At 38.4% G+C, this 19,559-nt stretch overlaps 2 protein-coding genes across 6 annotated transcripts in view; one reads left to right on the top strand and one right to left on the bottom strand.

Annotated features, from left to right (window-relative positions):
• PACRGL (parkin coregulated like) overlaps positions 1–3,133 on the top strand; it is a 33,665-nt gene extending 30,532 nt beyond the window's left edge. For both annotated transcript variants that reach the window (XM_081253835.1, XM_081253832.1), the window contains exon 13: positions 2,955–3,133. The gene's annotated coding sequence lies outside the window, so the exon portion shown is untranslated. The remainder of the gene's footprint in view (positions 1–2,954) is intronic.
• Positions 1–19,559, bottom strand: part of KCNIP4 (potassium voltage-gated channel interacting protein 4) — a gene marked incomplete at its 5' end in the record, with an annotated part of 1,198,624 nt that overhangs the window by 9,593 nt on the left and 1,169,472 nt on the right. For all 4 annotated transcript variants that reach the window (XM_081253795.1, XM_081253794.1, XM_081253796.1 and 1 more), the window contains one exon: positions 11,969–12,039. In XM_081253795.1, coding sequence (XP_081109921.1) covers positions 11,969–12,039 — 71 coding nt within the window. The remainder of the gene's footprint in view (positions 1–11,968; positions 12,040–19,559) is intronic.

Here is a 19,559-nt window from a genome sequence, read left to right as displayed (position 1 = left end):
TTTGCCATAGGCGGGCCTCTCACTGTTGTGGCCTCTCCCATTGCGGAGCACAGGCTCCGGATGCACAGGCTCAGTGGCCATGGCTCACGGGCCTAGCCGCTCCGCGGCATGTGGGATCTTCCCTGACCGGGGCACGAACCCGTGTCCCCTACGTCGGCAGGTGGACTCTCAACCACTGTGCCACCAGGGAAGCCCTGGACTTCTTATTCTTATGAGCCAATACAGTTATATTGTTTTTGTTAGTGTATGATTTTCTATTATTTGTGAACATAAGTACCCTGATTCACAAGCTGACATCTAATTCCCATCTTTCTCTTAAATACTATGTATCCTGAAACTGCATACATTGAAAGATAGCTATGAACTTTGAACACCCCTCTCTCTTTTAATATACCATCTTGCAGGATGATATCAACAAACAGTTATTTCAGAACAGGAAATAACTATTTGTGCAAAAGGAAAATGAAAGACTCAAGGTATCTTGTACTGTTCTTACTCTATGCTTTTCCGAATGATAATTGAAATCTGTCAAGCAGGAGTTACAAGGCTAAAAAGAAAACAACTCTCAAGAGTACTTTTCACAATCACCTTACTTTTGTCTGTGAAAGGTTACATCTGTTCTGTAATGTACAAAACTGATAGATGGGGATTGGTACTGAATTCTGGTTTCTAATATCTTATGATAAAGGCAATAGAAGGAAAAAGGCATAGAGATGTGACCCTATAATAACCTAGTCTTGTTCTATAGTTAGCTCTATTTATCGACCAAACCTTTAATTGGTGCCTTAGTACTGGTTACATACATTCTGCCCACCATTCCCACACTAGGAGCTGCATCAAAGACCCAGCCTTGAGAGAGCATGTGTTATTCAGACCATCTAGATGGTATACATGACTGGACCCAGGTAAGGCCTGGAAAGTCATACATGTGTTTAGTATATTTCTTACTTTATGCTTGCTTTTACATTTTTAGGAAAATTTTTAAAGTTGTTTATTTTCTCTGATATGACCTCCCTTGACTGGAGTTAAACTTCCATAGTAGTTGAAGGATACAATTTCAGGTACTACCTAAAGTTTGCATTTGTTTGGAACTAATAAAAGATATCAACATGTCTAAAAAGTAAAAATGTATATTTCCCAAGATTTGTAGCCTAATTTTATCAGGTGAAAGAGATAAAATACTTACTTTGATTGATATACAATTCTAGTTAGGTACTTTAATATCTTAAAAGATGAAAACAGCCACATTAAGTTAGAGGAAAGTGGTCTGATCTCCCTGAAGGCCATTAAAAATTAAATAAGTTTTAAACAAAAATCACAAATATATAATAAATATATATCTAAATATCATGCTTGTATGTAAAAAATACAGAAAACTATAGAAGAAAGTTGCAATCACACATAATCCTATCACCTGTTCACATTGAATATTCCCTATTTTTTTTAATGCATACTTTGGCATATACTTATAGTACAAGCCATATATTATATATAAAATTCTGTTTATTTCACTTAAATTACAAGCATTTTCCAATATCACTGACAATTCACTGTGACATCATTTAACTAACTACAAAGTAGGTTTAACTGTATGAAATTGCCCATATTTTTTATCATATTTGCCAAGAATTTCATATGATAGTTTCATATGGTCTAATTTAATAATACTAGCACAATGAATTTTGGACACTTTGGACCCCAAACCACAATAAGAATTACAATTTAAATGACAGCCTAGTACTTAAGCAAGCACACACACATACACACACACACACAAAATCATACACCAGAAACTAAAGTTATTAGTCTATTTCCATTTCTCTTCTATTAATTTTTTAGTACTCTTGTTATTAATGTCTAAATCAATTTTACCACCTGCTAATCATTGCAATCTCGAGTGTGAAACACTGCTTTGTCTTATGAATATATTCTAATTTATTTAACCATTCTTTCTTATTGTACATGATGCTATAGTAAATATTTTTCTCCAACTATTTCCCATCATTCTGACTTATTTCCTAAGGAAAGATGTGGAATTCCTGGGTTAAAGGGCTCTGGAAACACTGAAATTTATTAGTAGTAATGAGGACAGTTTATCAATAAGTGTGTGGGGCTTGGTATTAGGCAATTTCTATGCATTACTTTATGTCAGCCTCACACAACCATAGTGAATAGGTATTGTCGTCCTTATATTAAAGATGAAGGCTCAGAGAAAATACGTGACTGAGGCAAGGGATGCAGCCAATGAGAATTAGAGCTGGAAACTGAACCCAGAACTCTGACTCAAAGCCCAGGCTCTCATTTTGTCTAGAATTGAAGCAATGGGCTGTGGTCACACAGAAAAGTATGATATAAACAAATGCTACATCTCTTTTTTCTGATACTATAGGACATAATTGTAGGGTGATATGAAACAGTGACTCACAGTGATTACAATTTTACTAATAACATTTGTAGAACATTTGGAGGTACCAGGAACTCATAATTCTTGCCATGAAATGACATGCATAAATGAATTAGAAAATGGCCTTAGCTTTTAAAAAGGGAAAGTGAGTCAGTGTGTGAATACATGTGTGACTAGGAACAGGATAAGAAGATAAGATCAGCTGAAGAAGAATCCCAACAGTTACAAGCCCAGGAAACAAGAAAAGAGAGTGAGCAAGAGAGAGAGAGACAGAGACAGAGAGAAATTGATATCAGTTCTCTGAGACTGACCAGTTGTTATATAGGATCACTAACATTACTGAGCATATTAATTGTGCCAGACCATTTTCTAAACTCTTTAGATTCATCGTTTAATCTGACAAGCTTGTGAGGTATCTATCCTTATTATTTCCATTTTACATTGAGGAAATTCAAGCACAGAGAGATTGAGGAACCTGCCCCAGGTATCCCAGCTAGAAGTGGTAGAGTTTGGCTTGAGCCATCTGACTCACAAGCATGTGCTTTTTCAGATGAGAAGAGATTTCTGGCACCTCCTTGGAGATTGGAGTGTTAAAAGAGGAGACTGAAGAATTCTAGGACCGGGACAGAAAAGATAGAAGATGAGGCTGGAGCATCTTGTAGTGTCCAAAAGTAAGGAATGAGCAAAGAAAGAAACAAAACAAAACAAAAAAAATAAACAACCACAATGATGGGGCCATGATGAAGCCAACCGAAAGAGCTTCCAGTGGCCCAGCTGGAACAATTTAAGCAAAAAGATAAGATATTGAACTATAACGCAAGTATAAAATATATGTCCATTAGTACACACCGATATGAATCACTGGTGGAATACATTCATAAATGGAGGAGAAGAGACAAATCCTTCTCTTCTTTGGAAGAGAAGAATTCCAAATCAACTATATGTATACTCTACCTTTAAGGAGACGGAGCATAACTCCCAATCTGTAAGTGTGATCTGTGCATAACTTCCTTCCAAAGATTATGGTTTGGAAAGAGGGATAAAAGAGTAACTACAGTAAAGAAATTACCAGCACTACTTCAACCAGGTGATCAAGGTTTACATCAAATGGTCTTAAATCATGTTGATACTATGGACTCTTGTTATGTAATAATAAAAGCACCTTACCTCTGTGGTCTTCCTCCTCAAAACACATATCCCTATTCCAATCATGAGAAAAAACATCAAGCAAATCCCAACTGAGGGACATTCTGCAAAACACCTCAAAACTGTCAAGGGTATCAAAACGAGGACAATTTGAGAAACTGTCACAGCCAAAAGGAGCTTAAGGAGACATGGTGAGTGAAGGTAATGTAAGAGCCTAATAGAATTCTGGAACAGAAGAAAGGCTTTCGGTAAAAACTAAGAAAATCAGAATAAAGCATGGACTTTATAGTTAATAATAGTGTATCAACATTAGTTCATTAATTATAACAAGTTTACCATATTAATGCATGATATGAATAACAGGAAACTGGGTGTGAGGTGTATTGGAACTCTCTGTACTATCTTTGCAGTTTTTCTGTAAATGTAAAACTGGTCTAAAATAAAAAGTTTATTTAAAAGATGATTTAAAAAAAGAGGGACCTGACCTTCAACTGTTGAAGCAGATAGAGATATTTATTGGATGCTTTTTCTCTTGTCTCTCTTGTAATAATCTTCTGCTACCCCAACTTTCATTAAACATTTCAGTGTATGATAAGAGGGATTCAAAGAACTTGCCCTTGGGGGCCACAGGAGTGTGGTTAAGGGCAGCCATGGCTGGAGGAGCTGGATACCCCATAGCAAGACTATAAGGACAGAGCAGCCCAGAAGGACAGGGTGACAAGCAAAAACTAGGACACATGCAGCATGGCCACAGTCCTTGGGGATCAGTAGAAATGCATGGGTGAGGCCCAGGTTAAAGAACCTTTATGGCAAGAATTGTTGGATTCTACAAAAATTAGTCATGAAAATGGGGGAACGTCAGCTCCATAAGGACAAAAATTTGTGTCTTTTGTTCACTGTTGTATCCCCAACACCTTGAATATATACATATATATATATATTTTAATTTATTTTTTGCCACCCCGTACCGCATATGGGATCTTAGTTCCCAGACCAGGGATCGAAACCGCACCCCCGCAGTGGAAGCACGTTGTCTTAACTACCGGCCCGCCAGGGAAGTCCAAAAAATATTTGTTAAACGAAGGAACGAAATGAAAGGACATCTCAGCTACATTTCCCTTTACTTCGCCAAAGAGCAAAGCTCCTGGAATGGGCACAAGAAAAGAAGAGGAGAATTATGTGGACAGGTTGTGTAAGTGTGTGTGTGTGTGTGTGTGTGTGTGTATGTGTGTTGAGAGATATAATAATAAAACTTAATGAGTTAATCTAATAAAATGCAATTCTGTACCTATTGGTAACATTGCCTAAATAATTCCCCTTGATGCCTGACATCTCAAAAGAAAATAGCTATTTAACTTGACAAAAATGACTCATCCTAGAAGGAAAGTTTTCCTGTGACCATAATTGATATTTGGAGAGAAAAAAAACATTTTTTCTCATCACTGTGAATGACAAAGGGATTATTTTGGGGGTTTATAATGCCTCCGGGGGTACCACTCACATTTCATTCTGTCATAATTGAATTGTCAGTGAATGGTGTTTTCTTGAAGCTCTGGACTGCAGCAGTCCTGCTGTCAATCATCAGTTACCTTTAGTAAGCAGGGATAGCTATTCCAGAATTGTTCCAAAGGAAAAATACATTTTCAGACTCAACAGTTCAAGTAAACTTGCCATTAGGGATGTGCTCAGAGGAGTGCACTGCTCTGATGGTGGTAATATTCTAGAAAAGGTAACTTGAAATGGTGGTAAAAGTTCAGGGTTACTTTTGCAGTCAGCAATTGGGTCATTCAGTAATCAGTGCGTGGGATGAATTACTGAGTGGTAATTGTAAACGTTGGTGATAATACTCAGTAATCAAATCATAGAAGACCATCTCAGATGTCTTCCAGCAAACATAGTGCCTCAGTATCTCCCTCTGCAGGAGGCAATCTATTGTGAGGGTTAAGAGTGGGGGTTAGAAAACTATGGTCCAGGGCTCAAATGCGGCCCACCATGTGTTTTTGTTAATAAAGCTTTATTGAAACACAGCCGTGGTCACTTATTTCGGATTTGTCTGTGGTTGCTTTTGTCTACAACAGCAGAACTGAGTTGGTAGAATGAAGACTATATGGCCTGCAAAGCCAAAAATATTTACAGTTTGGTCCTTTACAGAAAAGTTTGATGACCCCTGGTTAAAACCAATAGGTTTTAGAGACTTAGGTAGAGCTGGGGTTCAATCCTGGTTCTGCCATTTACTAACTATATGACTTTGGACAAGTCACTTAACCTAAGTTTGTAATTCCTCATCTCTAACATGTGGCAAGTAATACAGGTCCTTTATTTTTTATCTGCAACTTACCACCCCCATCCAAAAATTCTTTTGTAAACTGAAAAAGAAAAACCTTTACCGGGAAGACAGGGGAGGTGGTGAATTTTGGTACCAAAACTCATCTGATGCCAAAACCTGAACTGAAATGGCATGAAAGTATTCTAATATCTATCTATCTATCTATCTATCTATCTATCATCTATCTATCATCTATCTATCATCTATCATCTCTATCCTTTATCATCTACTATCCATTATCTATCCATTGATCCCATTAATCAGAAGACATTAAAAGCTATTTTAATACTTCCAAATCATAGTAGCTTGACACAGTATAAGCTTATTTACCACTCACATACAGTGAAATATGAGTGGGGATGGGGTTCTGTTCCATGCAGTCATTCAGAGATCCAGCCTCCTCCTACTTTGCTGGAAGGCAAACTGAAATATGTAAACTCACAGTCTCCATAGATGGGAAGACAGAGGAAGGAGATGTGGTCACTTCCACTAATCTCCCTGTGGTCAAAACTCAGTCCTGGTCCCACCTAGCTGCAGGAGAGGCTGGGAATATGGCCTAATCATGTGATCATAAAGCAGAGCACATGGACATTGGATCAGTAGCGCTCTCTGCCGTATTTATTGTTTATCATAATTTTACTGAACAAATGTTACACCCTTGATTATAGCATACTGCAGACCCTGCAGGAGACATTAAATAATATAGAGTATAGGCCCAGCATTATGTTTCTAAAATCTGCAAGACTCTGAATGAAACTCAGCTGGCTCCAAGGATTTCAGATGAGGGACTGGGGACCTACATATTCCTCACCGGCAGGATAGCACAGTTGCTAAGAGATGCATTCTGGGCCAGACTGCTTGGGTTTGAATCCTGGCTCTCCTACTTTCTAGCTGTGTGACCTTGGGCAGGTTGCTTAACTTCTCTGTGAATCTCTTTCGTCATTTGCTAAAATGACAAGTTACTATATGTAATTCATTCAGCCCAATGCCTGACTCATAATGAGTGCTAAACAAGGGTCAGCTGGTATTATTGTGTGTAGCTATTACTATTGTTAATGTTATTTTTACACACTTAGTACAGTGATTGACACATGTTAAGTGCTTGTTTTATAATCAGATGGAGAGCAATCTTTCACAGCATCACAGACAGAGCAATCATCTGGCCTGTGCTTGAATGTTTTCAGTGTTATAAGATCACTATGTAATAAGATGACCAATGTCATTCTTAACTGGCTTCATTAGAAAAATATCCCTTGTAGAAACCACTGTGGTTTACATCTAATAAATACTGAGGACATATTTGGTGCCGGGTACTCAGCCAAGCCCCTAACTGACATCACTTTGTCATCCTTCCTTTACCCTGTGAAGGAGCTTTGCTTGCTGATGATTCGCAGAGATGAACACTAAGCCCAGAGGGTTGAACTACTCAGCCCAGGGTCTCACAGCCACTTGGTGGCGAAGGGATTTTAGATCCAGTCATATCTGGATCCAGGGCCCCTCCTGTCTTACTCACTCTACCCTTCAGAATTAAGCAAATTAAGTAGGAAACTTCCATTTCCCTTTATCTCAGAATCAGGATGGTCTCTGCTGTGCCTCCCAAGATGCTATTATTACCCCAAATATGTTCGTTGCCTAATCATTTCTGTTTTCTAGAGACTTTTCAGGTAGGTAATCAATTTAGAAACATAACTGCAATAACTTAGTTTTAAATTTGATTTTGATTTAACATTTATTAATTTAACCATTGGTTTGTCTTTAAAGAAAACAATTTTTTTTACCAACATGCTTATAGTATATAGCCATTATAAATAATTTCCCAAATTATAACTAGCATTCATCACAATTACTGTGATGAATATTATGTATTACAATAGCGACATATGCATGGTTCCATATCATTAACACCAGACTAAATTTACATGTGAAATTGGATACAATGTGCTATAAGTAATTGATGGAACTTTTCTGATACATTAAGTAATTTCAAGTAATGAAATCACTAGCAGTCTTTGCCTTACTCAAACTAGCTATGAAGGATTTTATTAGGTGAACTGGAATGTTTGACTTTTATTTTATGGCTAAACTAAGGCCAGTGCTGGAATTAATCTTGCTGGTAAAGTGCAGCAGACACTAATAGGATATTGATCATAGGCTGCCACATCGGAAGAAACATTACAGGGGACTGGTACCTATGACAATCTCACGTCTTCCACACTAACCGCTGCTGCCACATCGGAGTCAACCCAACTGCCCTCGCCTTGACCACTGCCAGCTTCTCCTCCTATTCTCCCGGTGATATTTCTCGGTTAAGTTGTGAGATGACACATTGAGTTTCCTGGCCCAGAATCTTCATTTTAGTGGCACTCAATCTCTATGAGCATCTAGTATGTGTGAGGAAGCCCTTTGTTGCCCCAGGGCCAAACTGAATGACCTCTCAGCAGGCTGCACCTCCCTTTTGTCATCCTGACTCCACAAAGCGTTGAAATGTAAGTCTACCAATTTAATTTTAATATCTCTTGAACTTGTCTCCTCCTCTCCAATGCCTTAACTGTAGTTCGGGCTGACATCAGCTCCTGTCTGGACTCTTGGATAAATAGCTGCTAATTGGACTTGTTTCTAGGAACACAGCCCTGATACCTTAACTTCCCCGCTGAAAATTCTCCAAGGGCGCCTCACCTCCTGCAAGATAATTCAGCCTCCTTAGCCTCCTGCCTCAGATGTGTCAGGATCTGTCCTCTGCCTCCTTACACAGCTTTCCTGCCACCCTCCTCTTTTGTATTCCACCTTCTAGGTGGTTTACAAATGCTTTCTCTTCATTCCCAGGCCTCCGCCTCACTCCCACTGCTTCCCATCCTGAGCCATTATTTTCTTGAGCATCTCCTGCCTGTCCCTCAGACCTAGATCATCAAGTCCATGGGCAGGCTTCCCTGATACAGCCCCACCAGTGCCCTTCCTTGTTGATTCCACACCATCATCTGCTTTCCTTTATCCTGGCACTCACTGAAATTTCTGCTCATGTGTAAGATGCACCCCTCCCAATCCTAAATATGCATACCCTCTAAATTATCTGGTTCCCATTATAAACAGGGACAATTCTGCCCCCAATTCCAGTGTGTGAGTGGGGATTTCCTCACACCATCAAGTTATCTCCAACACCAGATGTGTGTCTTATAATTGAACTTAACACTGATACTTTCTACCTGGAGACAGAGCCAGATACTACATCATTGCCCCCTCCCAGCCCCCAGCTTCAGATGTTACTTGCAAGTATAGGTTGTCACCTGTGCTTCTGACCAATGGGTTACAGATTGGAGGTTCCAACAAACCTTTTCTAGGGTTCAATGACTTTGCTAGAGCAGCTCACAGAACTCAGAGAAACATTTACTTACTAGATTACTTGTTTTTTGTAAGAGGATATATCTCAGGAACATCCAAGTGGAAGAGATGCACAGGGCAAGGCATGGGGAAAGGGCTTGAGCTTCCATGCCCTCTCAGAGCCCCCGGCTCCCCCTAAATCTCCAGGTGTTCACCAACTGGGAAGCTCTCTGAATCCTGTCCATTTGGGGTTTTATGGAGGCTTCATTACAGAGGCATGATTAATTAAATCATTGGCCATTGGTGATTGAACTCAGTCTCTAGCTCCTCTCCCCTCTCAGGAGGACAGGACGGAGGGACTGAAAGTTCCAACCCTCTATAATCAAGTGGCTGGTTCTCCTGGCAACCAGCTCCCACCTCTAGCTGAGATTCAAAATTCACCTCATTAACATAACAAAAGACACCTTGTTCTCTTCACTTAAAACCCAATGTTTTAGGAGCTCTTTGTCAGAAACTGGGGACTAAGACCAAATATATATTTCTTTTTTTTCTTCTTTTTTTTTTTTTGCGGTATGCAGGCCTCTCACTGTTGTGGCCTCTCCCGCTGCGGAGCACAGGCTCCGGACGCGCAGGCTCAGCGGCCATGGCTCACGGGCCCAGCCACTCTGCGGCATGTGGGATCTTCCCGGACCGGGGCACGAACCCGCATCCCCTGCATCGGCAGGCGGACTCTCAACCACTGCGCCACCAGGGAAGCCCTATATTTCTTTTTTGGGATATATATTTCTTATTATAAATCACAATATCACACATATATTAAAGACTGATAATAATTCTACTCCCTAGAGACAAATCACAGCCATTCAGAACATAAGCAAATAGATGATTTACACATTCTACCCATGTAATATAAATAAAATATACATAATAAAACAAAATAATACATAATATATAAATAAATGTAATAAATATATAAGTATATATAAATAAAATATTATATTTTATTTATTATTCTATTATAAATAAATAATGCATTTAGCTATGTGAATACTCGGGACATATTTCATCTTACTGATGCTTACATGTAGTATTTTATGAACAAAATTAAATACAAATCACTTGAAGTACATAATTTGAAAAGGTATTTCCTTATAAAATTGTCAGTGTGGTGAATGTAGCATTTTGTTATATTTAATTTCTTTCTTCTATTTCTCAGTTACAGACCTTCGAGAGCAGGGTTTTTATCAGCTTTGTATTTCCAAGGCCTACCACAGTAATAGGCCCACAGTGGATGCCAGTAAATATTAATTAAATTGTTTGCTTTCTGGGTTTGCTGTCATGCAGTTGGGAAAATGCACTTCTCTTATATAAACACATAGAAAGTACTAGAAAGCAAACTCAATGTGTGTTGTCATTCACACTTATTTTGAAAGATAAGAGCAGCTTCTTGACAATACAATGAGGGAAAGTAACTGTTCTTAGGCTTTTTCTTTCCTCTCCTCAAAATTATCAGGCAGTACTAAGAGAGAAGTTTATAACAATAGATGCCTACATTAAAAAAAGGAGAGATATCTCAAATGAGCAATGCAACTTTATCCCTCAAAGAGAAAGAGAAAGCACAAACTAAGCTTAAGTTAGAAAAAGAAAATAACAAAAATTAGAGCAGAAATAAATAAAATAGAGAATAGAAAAACAATAGAGAAAAAAAATCAATGAAACCAAGAGTTGGTGTTTTGAAAAGATACACAAAATTGACAAACCCTTAGCTGGACTAAGAAAAAAAAGAGAGAAGACTCAAATAAATAAATAAACCAGAACTGAAAGAGGAAATATTGTAACTGATGTTACAGAAATAAAAAGAATCATAAGAGACTACTATGAAAAATTCTGTGCCCACAGATTGGATAACCTAAAAAAAAGTGGATAAATTCCTAGATACACACAACTTACCAAGATTGAATCATGAAGAAAAAGAAAGTCTGAACAGACCTGTAACTAGGAGATTGACTCAGTAATCAAAAACCTCCCAACAAAGAAAAGCCCAGCAGCAGATGTCTTCACTGGTGAATTCTTCCAAACATTTAAAGAACTAACATCAATGCTTTTCAAACTCTTCCAAAGAATTGATGTGAAAGGAATACTTCCAAATGAGGCCAGCATTACCCTGGTGCCAAAGCCAGACAAAGACATCACAAGAAAACTACAGGCCAATATTCCTGATAAACATAGATGCAAAAATCCTCAACAAAACACTAGTAAACCAAATCCAACAGCACATTAAAAAGATCATGCACCATGACCAAGGAGAATTTATCCCTGGGATGGAAAGCTGAATCAACATATGAAAATCAATGAATGTGATATACCACACTGACAGAATTAAGGGTACAAATCATATGATCATCTCAATAGATGCAGAAAAAACAGCTATTGACAAGTTCAATACACTTTCATGATATATACTGTCAACTAGGAATAGAAGGAAAGTATCTCTACATAATACATGAAAAGGCCATAGCTAACATCACACTCAGTGGAGAAAAACAGAAACCTTTCCTTCTAGGATTAGGAGCAGGATAAGGATGCCTACTCTTGTTGAGTGTCCTTATTACAATAATAATAATAATAATAATAATAATAATAATAATGGAATAAAAGGCTCAAAAAGCAAAAAAAAAAATTACACCACCAAACTCAAATTTTCACCTTAGAAGCACTAAATCCCTTTCAATGTGTCTAAAGTCAAAGCATATTAAAAAAAAAAATTTAAGACTTACCTCAAAACTTACAGCTCCATTGTGGTCCGTATCAAATGCATTGAACAGAAAATGTGCGTATGTGGTAGAGTCTGAAACGTTGAAAATAAAATAATAAGTTAGCATTTCAATATCCAACAAAGGATTTGTATAGCATGTCCCAAGCTTCTTTCTATCCAGGAAAATTTACTCTACCTCTTTGACCTGTGCTTTCTTCTCAGCTACCCACCTTCTCTCCATAGAGGATTGTAATTTGAGATTCATAGGTGTGAGTTACCTACAGAGGCCATTGGTGACAGAAGCTCTCTAAGTTTCTGGCTGGAAATGCTCTGAACACATGGGAGTCTTGGGTGATGTTACTGACCCTGGAATGAGTAATGTTACCATAGGTGAGTGTGAGGATTAACAAGATGCATCTGGAAATCGCGTAGTGCTTGGCAGGGACTATCTCTAGATGAAGTAAAATAATAAAAATACTAATAATGAGGCACAGATGAATTGCTATTATTGGTGTTGTTATTATTAGTTTGTTCATCATTTTACAACCCAGATAAGGATATCAGTACTCAGAGAAGTTGAAAAACTTGCCCAAAGTCACACAGTCCATAAGGAGTAGAGTGGAATATAATTTAGGTCTTTCTGACCAAAAAGCTAAGCTAGCCCACGGCCAGTAAGGCTGCCTGATGAAGTGGAAACCAGGGTGATTTGGGAAGTTTCTGAGGCCATGTTGAAAGTAGATTGTGTGGTCCTAAAGGTTCCCAGTTGAAAGTAGTGGGGAGCTCCTGCTTTGCCTGGGTCCTGGATGGGATTAGAGGCTCTGGGCAATGGTAGACAGCTTTGGACAGTTCTCTTGTCCCAGTGCCACACGATGGTGCCTAATGATACTGAAGTTCTCTGAAATCTAACACTTCCTCTGAGTTTGCTTCAAGTAGGTTATTTTCCTCTAATTTCTTTCCTTCCATTTTCTCCTTTGTCTCCCTAATCTCTGGAATTTCTGCCTTTATCTTTTTAAAGTATATATATATTTCTTATTGTTTTCTTTTCTTAGTGCACAGTTTTCATTTTTAAGTGCTTCTGTGCTTGACCCTTGATCAAATTTATGTGATTCTTCTAAATGTTTCATCTCATGGGTTTTAGCCTTATTGTAAGCTTTTTTATATTAAAAAATTATAACCTTTTAGCTCATTGGCTCTAGCCTTTTATCTTCTTTTTAAAACCTCATCTATTTCTATTTTATAACTTTTAATCTTTATTTTTACTGGGATTTAGCAAAACTTCTGTTCGCCTTTTACTTTATGAATTGCTTTTTGAAGGCTGTCAAGAAACTAAGTCATAGAAGCAGGAGTAGAGAATGGCTCTCCCCAAATAAGGGAGGTCAGAGGTCATGCAAACTTCTCTCCTAGCTCTCAAGCATCCATGGCCTATGTATGGATTGTTTTTCCTGAATGCTTCACCGCAATTGTTAACTCTGTTGCAGGCCATATATTTCACAAGGTAAACTGTATACTCAGTTTCTCAAAATGGTGGTGGCACTTTCTTTCACCTCTTATCTTTAAATATGATGTGAGGAACCACTTATTTTTAAACGTATGAATTAATAACACTGTTTACAAAAAGCCAAACAGGCACCACAATTGGGCCTTAACAGTATGTAAAACTGTTGTTTGTAGAGTGGATGTCTATCTTGTGTTTATTTGTCACAGGAAGAAGCCCTTTTGGGTGTGAAACCAGGGTTTTGACTACAATGAATTTAGTGAGATTGCTGGGAAGTTCCATATAGAATTATCAAGAATTGTCAGTCTATTTCTATTTACAAAGTTGTTTTGCTCTCAACGGTACTTTTACATAGACTTCTTGAACTATTTAGTGACCTTTGGAGAAATGAGTTGACAGATGGTATGCTAAACTTATTTTCAGGGAAGAAAAAATAAGGGATTTTGCATATTTTAAAATGAGCTTCATTAAGCAGGTCCCTTGTTACTTTATTTATACAGTAAGAGTAAGTGCCTTTACCTTAGCAAGCAGAACTCACCATGAATAATGGCTCAGAACAAACGATGTTGGCAACTTTTAAAAACTTAAAACACAAGATAATGTAGGCATACAATAATTACCATCCTTCTCAGATGAGGTTGCTCTAGTTTAAAGCTTGACACATGGGACACACACTCTCAAGGTTTGCCCTAATGTGGTTCAGAGGACGTCTTGTTCCTCTAAATGTACCTTGGCAAGTTTCCTGGAAGTGAAGCCAGTTTTCTAACCTAGATATACCAGGCAGAGAGAGGTTGCTAATACAGTAGTGGAGTCAGATTGCCCGAATTTGAATCTCAGCTCTACCAACTATTAACCGTGTGACCTTGGGCATGTTGTTTAACCTCTCTGTGACTCAGTTTCCTCAGCTACAAAATGATAACAATATGTACTTCAGAGAGTCACCATAAAGAGATTAAATTAGATACTATACCCAAAGTTCTTAGAACAGTCCTAGGTAAATATTAAATGTTCACTAATTATTAGCTATCATTATTAAATAAATGTGATCAAAATTTTTTTTACAGGTTAATACAGTTCACCTGAAAACATTTCTATTTTTTGTGAACTCTCAATTGTGTATCTAAGTGACTGAAATTCTAACTTAATGGAACTTCATGCTCAGTGAAAATCAGTACAATTATGTCATGAATGGTATTGAGTTTCTGACAGAGTTTGGATTTCTTCAGTAGACATCCGGAGACAGTGAAAGATTTTAAAGAAAGGGAATGATGCTACTAGCTTTGATGGGGTGAGAGCAAGGCGATAAGGCATTGGAAGTGTCTGACTGGACACAGAGGTGGATTCTGTAGAGAAAAAGGAAACTGTCCACAAAACCATCTTGGTCTGATTTCATCTGACTGTGCTCTTCTTAAATACTCAGTAAGTATTCACTAAAAGGATGAATAACTGGCATCCTGGATTCTAGATTTCAGTACAGTTCAGAGCTCAAAAGAAATGGCAATGGTTTCTGCTCTTCCCATATGAGCTGACAGTTTTCTTTGACCATAATTCCTTCCATATAACAAAAACAGTTACTGAGTATCGTATGATGACTTTGCTCATTTTCCTGTAATTTTACTTGTGAAGCTGAAAATTAAGTGTTGAAATTTTACAGTTAGGGGACAAAATTTGTGGAGTCTTAGGATAGGAAGTGATCTTGGATACCATTTAGCTATTTATCTACATTTAACAAAGGTGGGAAGTGGGTGTAGGTAATGATAGGGATGTAGTTTTGGTCACCTAGTTAGTTAACGGTAGAGTTGGTAATGAAATCAAGACATTCCAACACTAACTCTTAGAAATAAAGGATGTTAGAACAGAAGGAAAACATGAGGATTCTTCTGTTCTACATGTGATGAAGGAACAACCTGAGGCCCAGAGAAATAAACTATTTGAGTCACACATTTTAGTGGGGGCAGAATTTATCTGTAAATTCAGGACTCTTGACTTAGTCCAGTGTCTTTAACCCAATTATGTCCAGAGCACAGTGATGATACCAACTAATCTCTTGGTTGAAAAGTCCATTGATACACATACATTTCAGAATATTTAAACAAATACACTTGATTATCATGTTCCAGGTCTGTGGTTGAAATCAGCCTGGTTGATTTCTTTCTTCCCACCACAAATCCCCTACTCCCACCTGAATTCAAGCAAAAGGTACAGAATTAGATTAATGCATTTGAATATACAATTCATGGCAATGTTACTACAGTAAGGCAGGTTCACATACATGAGTGGTAGTCTCTGTTCAGTATGTTCTCTCTAAATCACCCTGAAAATTCCTAGAAATATTGTCTGTGCATGAGAAGGATATTCAGTGGGTGGAGTTATTTGGAAAAAAAAATTTAAACCTTTATGTCCATAGAGCTCATCTAAGTGCCTCAAGTGTCTTGAACGCAGTGATTGTTCAATAAATATTTGTTGACTTAGATTCTTCTGACTGAAGCTCATTGATTCGTCCCTTCAGTAGCTGTTTATCAGGTGCCTCCTATAGCCAAAGCAATTGCAAAATTCCTACAACAGAAGCAGGAGTAGCCCAGGAAATTGGAATTTTCATGAGCTTTAAAAATGCTTGGTGAGCTAAGAGTTTCTAAGCTAAGGTTTCCCCTGTACGTGGCACTGAAAAGCATTGCTGTGATGATACAGGTAATGGCACAAACAAGCCATTTCCTCTCGGCTTGTTTTATAGGAGACATACTTTATCCCTTACAAACAGGAAGATTCTGTTCAGTCCAGCTGTGCTGACATCCAGAACTCCAAACAAGTCATGCTTGGTAAACCATCTTGCTAAGAAGTAGAGAAAACTAAAGAGCCTGACACAGTACAAATTGCAGAAGGTTCTGGTAATAAGACAAAGAACCTTCCTGGAGGAAACTGTGAGACATTGTGATTTATGGACCCATCATTGTTACGACTCATAATGAGAGACATCTGTTGCTTTCAGGCCATCAACCTAAATAAATGACTCCACAGAAATGTGAGGATGGCCATAACATGGATTTGCCTGCCATTGGAGAATACATTCTTCCTTAGGACATTTTCTCTTTTCTAGCGGCACTGCAAGATACAATTTGCATGCACGATATTAATTTTAAAAATTGCAAGTCATCATTTTTTAAAATATTTAATTTCCTTCAGTAATGCTGGCTGCTTTTAGATTTATGCATTCAATTAACAGGAATAATCAATAAATTTTTAAGAGTGCAAAAGTGATTGTTCCACAAATCCCTTTGGACTTTGTAACAAGAATCCCTTGCAAAGGATTGTGCTTAAGTAGATGTTCTCTAATGTTGAAATGTTATTTTTCAGATAGGGATAAATTTTTAATGTGGAGTTGTATCCAATTTGTAGCATGTAATAACTTTCATTTGAGATAATAAAAAAATAAAAGATTTCCATTTGTGCTAAGTGCTTTTTTTTTTTTTTTTTTGGCTCTGTTGGGTTTTTGCTGCTGTTTGCGGGCTTTCTCTAGTTGCAGTGAGCGGGGGCTACTCTTCCTCGCGGTGCGCGGGCTTCTCATTGCGGTGTCTTCTCTTGTTGCGGAGCATGGGCTCTAGGCGCACGGGCTTCAGTAGTTGTGGCACACGGGCTCCGTAGTTGTGGCGCATGGGCTTATTTGCTCCACGGCATGTGGGATCTTCCCGGACCAGGGCTTGAACCCGTGTCCCCTGTACTGGCAGGTGGATTCTTAACCACTGCACACTCCATTTGTGCTAAGTGCTTTGATATTAATGCCTATCAGTACATTGCCAGACACTTAGTTTATAGTAAACATCACTCTTTTTAAAAATTCCATGGTTTTTAATAATTTAGAAATATGTGTTAAACAAATGATATTCTAAATTCCTTATCAATGCAGACAAAGGATCCATTACAATCCTGGCAGCAGACCCTATGACCAATACCTGTCTGTGGGCTGTTATTAATGAGATGGGGTTGGGGATGTTGTCACCTATGATGTATCCAAATTCATGTAATAGTGGGTCACCCTGTGTTTTCTCCGAATTCTAATTTAATTCTTTGAAAAGTCCATCTTAAGTGAAACTTTCTATTTTGATAATCCATGCCCAAAATTGAAATTTTCAATTTCAATTTCAAATTCAACCTATTAAATATCTAAAGCCAAAAGTGAATCTAATTTTTTGTATGAAACAATTACTATTTAAGTGTTGTATACATCCAAAGTGCCTTTTACAGATATTATCCCATGGTGAGGTGGATGTCATTCATTCATCCATGCATTCACTCTGTTTTGCAGTGAGTATCTAGAGCAACTACTTGTCACTCACTGTTCCACGACCTGTGGATACAGCAGTGAGCAAAGCAGACAAAAACTTCTGTTCCCTTGGAGATGACATTCTAGTGGAAAAAGAGACAGTAAGCAACAACACAAACAAATAAAATATATATTATTAGATGCTCTTGAGAGCTAAAGAGAAACATAAAGAAAAGGCATGGGGGATATGTAAGGGTTGTCGTTTAAGCCAGTGTGGCCAGAGGAAGCCTCATTGAGAAGGTGACATTTGAATAAAAGCAGAGGTGGTGAGATATTGAGATGGATATTCGGGAGAAAAGAATTCCAGGCAGAGAGAATAACAAGTGAATTCAAAGGCCCAGAGATAGGACTTCCCTGGTGGTTCAGTGGTAAGACTCCAGGCTTCCACTGCAGGGTGTGTGGGTTCAATCTCTGGGTGGGGAACTAAGATCCCACATGCTGCGTGGCCAAAAATAAAAAATAAAAAAAACAAAGGCCCAGAGGTAGCAGCAGGAATGCTGTGCTGGAGGAAGGGCAAGAGGCCAGGATGTCTGGAATGAGGTGAGTGAAGGGGAGGGTCGGTGAAGGACGAGGCAGAGATAGAACAGGAGACGGTGACCTTGGCTTATGCTCTGAGGGGATGGAAGATTCTGCGCAGAGCAGTGAGACAACCTGGCTTACATTTTACCAGGATTACTCTGGCTCATGTTGAGAATACAGCATGGTTGGGGAGTGAAGAGGGGTGGAATCAGGGAAACTTAGTTCAGAGGCCACAGCAGTTATTTTGGCATCAGGTGATGGTGGATCTTTTAAGTGGAATGGAAGTGAAAAGAGGATGGCAAAGAAATGGATGAATTTCTCTGCACCTTAGTTTCCACATTTATTAGAAAGGGAGAACCATAACTAGGGTTGTTGGGAGGTGATGGGTAACACATGCCAAGGCCAGACACGTATTAGATACGTGATGAAAGGTGGCTACTTCAGCTCAGGCTCAATTTATCTGGATAGACTTTTTTATTTCCTCCCTGTTGTTCAGCTTGTCTAATTGTGCCTACATTGTGCTTTATAATACTATATTTTTAACCCCTATCCTCACACTTATTTTTTTATGTTGGCATTGTTCATCTGCTACTCTAGACTCTAACATTCTTTGGGGCAGGTACCACATCTCACCCCTCTTACATCATCAGCACCTAATACACAGCTGGACACAGAGCAGGCTGCAGGACAAGTTTGATCTGGGCATCCTGCTGAGTGAATAAAGGAGAGACTATAAGGTCCAGTGGCAAATATATCTCTCACTCATCTCTAACAGGTATGTATTATCATTATGCATTCCTTGTTTTTGTTCCAATTAAAATAATGTCTAGGGTGGTATTAATTTTCTTAGATGCAGGGGTAGGGGTGATAGTGGAGAGTTCCTGAAGGAGAGGGGAAGAGCAGAAAGACTATTAGATGAGGTTACAGAAAAATCTGGGTTCTAACCTAGATCTGCCACTTAGTGGATGTGTGACTCTGAGCAAAACATTTAGCTTCTCTAAGCCCTGGATTTCACATCCGAAAATTGAGGATAATTCCATTTGTCCTAATTTTGAGAGTTGGGAGAATGAGACGTATAATGCATGTGAAAGCTTTGTGGCATATCCAGGACTCACCCATCATAGTTAGAAAGCACCATGCCTTTGAGAGATGTGGTATCAAGCACACAGTAATACTGCTTGCATTAAGCTAAAGAGTGAACTCTAGGATATTTGATAATTTGTAAGTAGCTCACTTTTATGATGTATTGAGAATCGTACACACTGCCTACTGTGTATTAAT

The sequence above is a fragment of the Mesoplodon bidens genome (assembly GCF_964165515.1).
Source record: "Mesoplodon bidens genome assembly, chromosome: 1".
Classification (NCBI taxonomy): domain Eukaryota; kingdom Metazoa; phylum Chordata; class Mammalia; order Artiodactyla; family Ziphiidae; genus Mesoplodon; species Mesoplodon bidens.
This window is presented reverse-complemented; position numbering and strand designations above follow the sequence as displayed.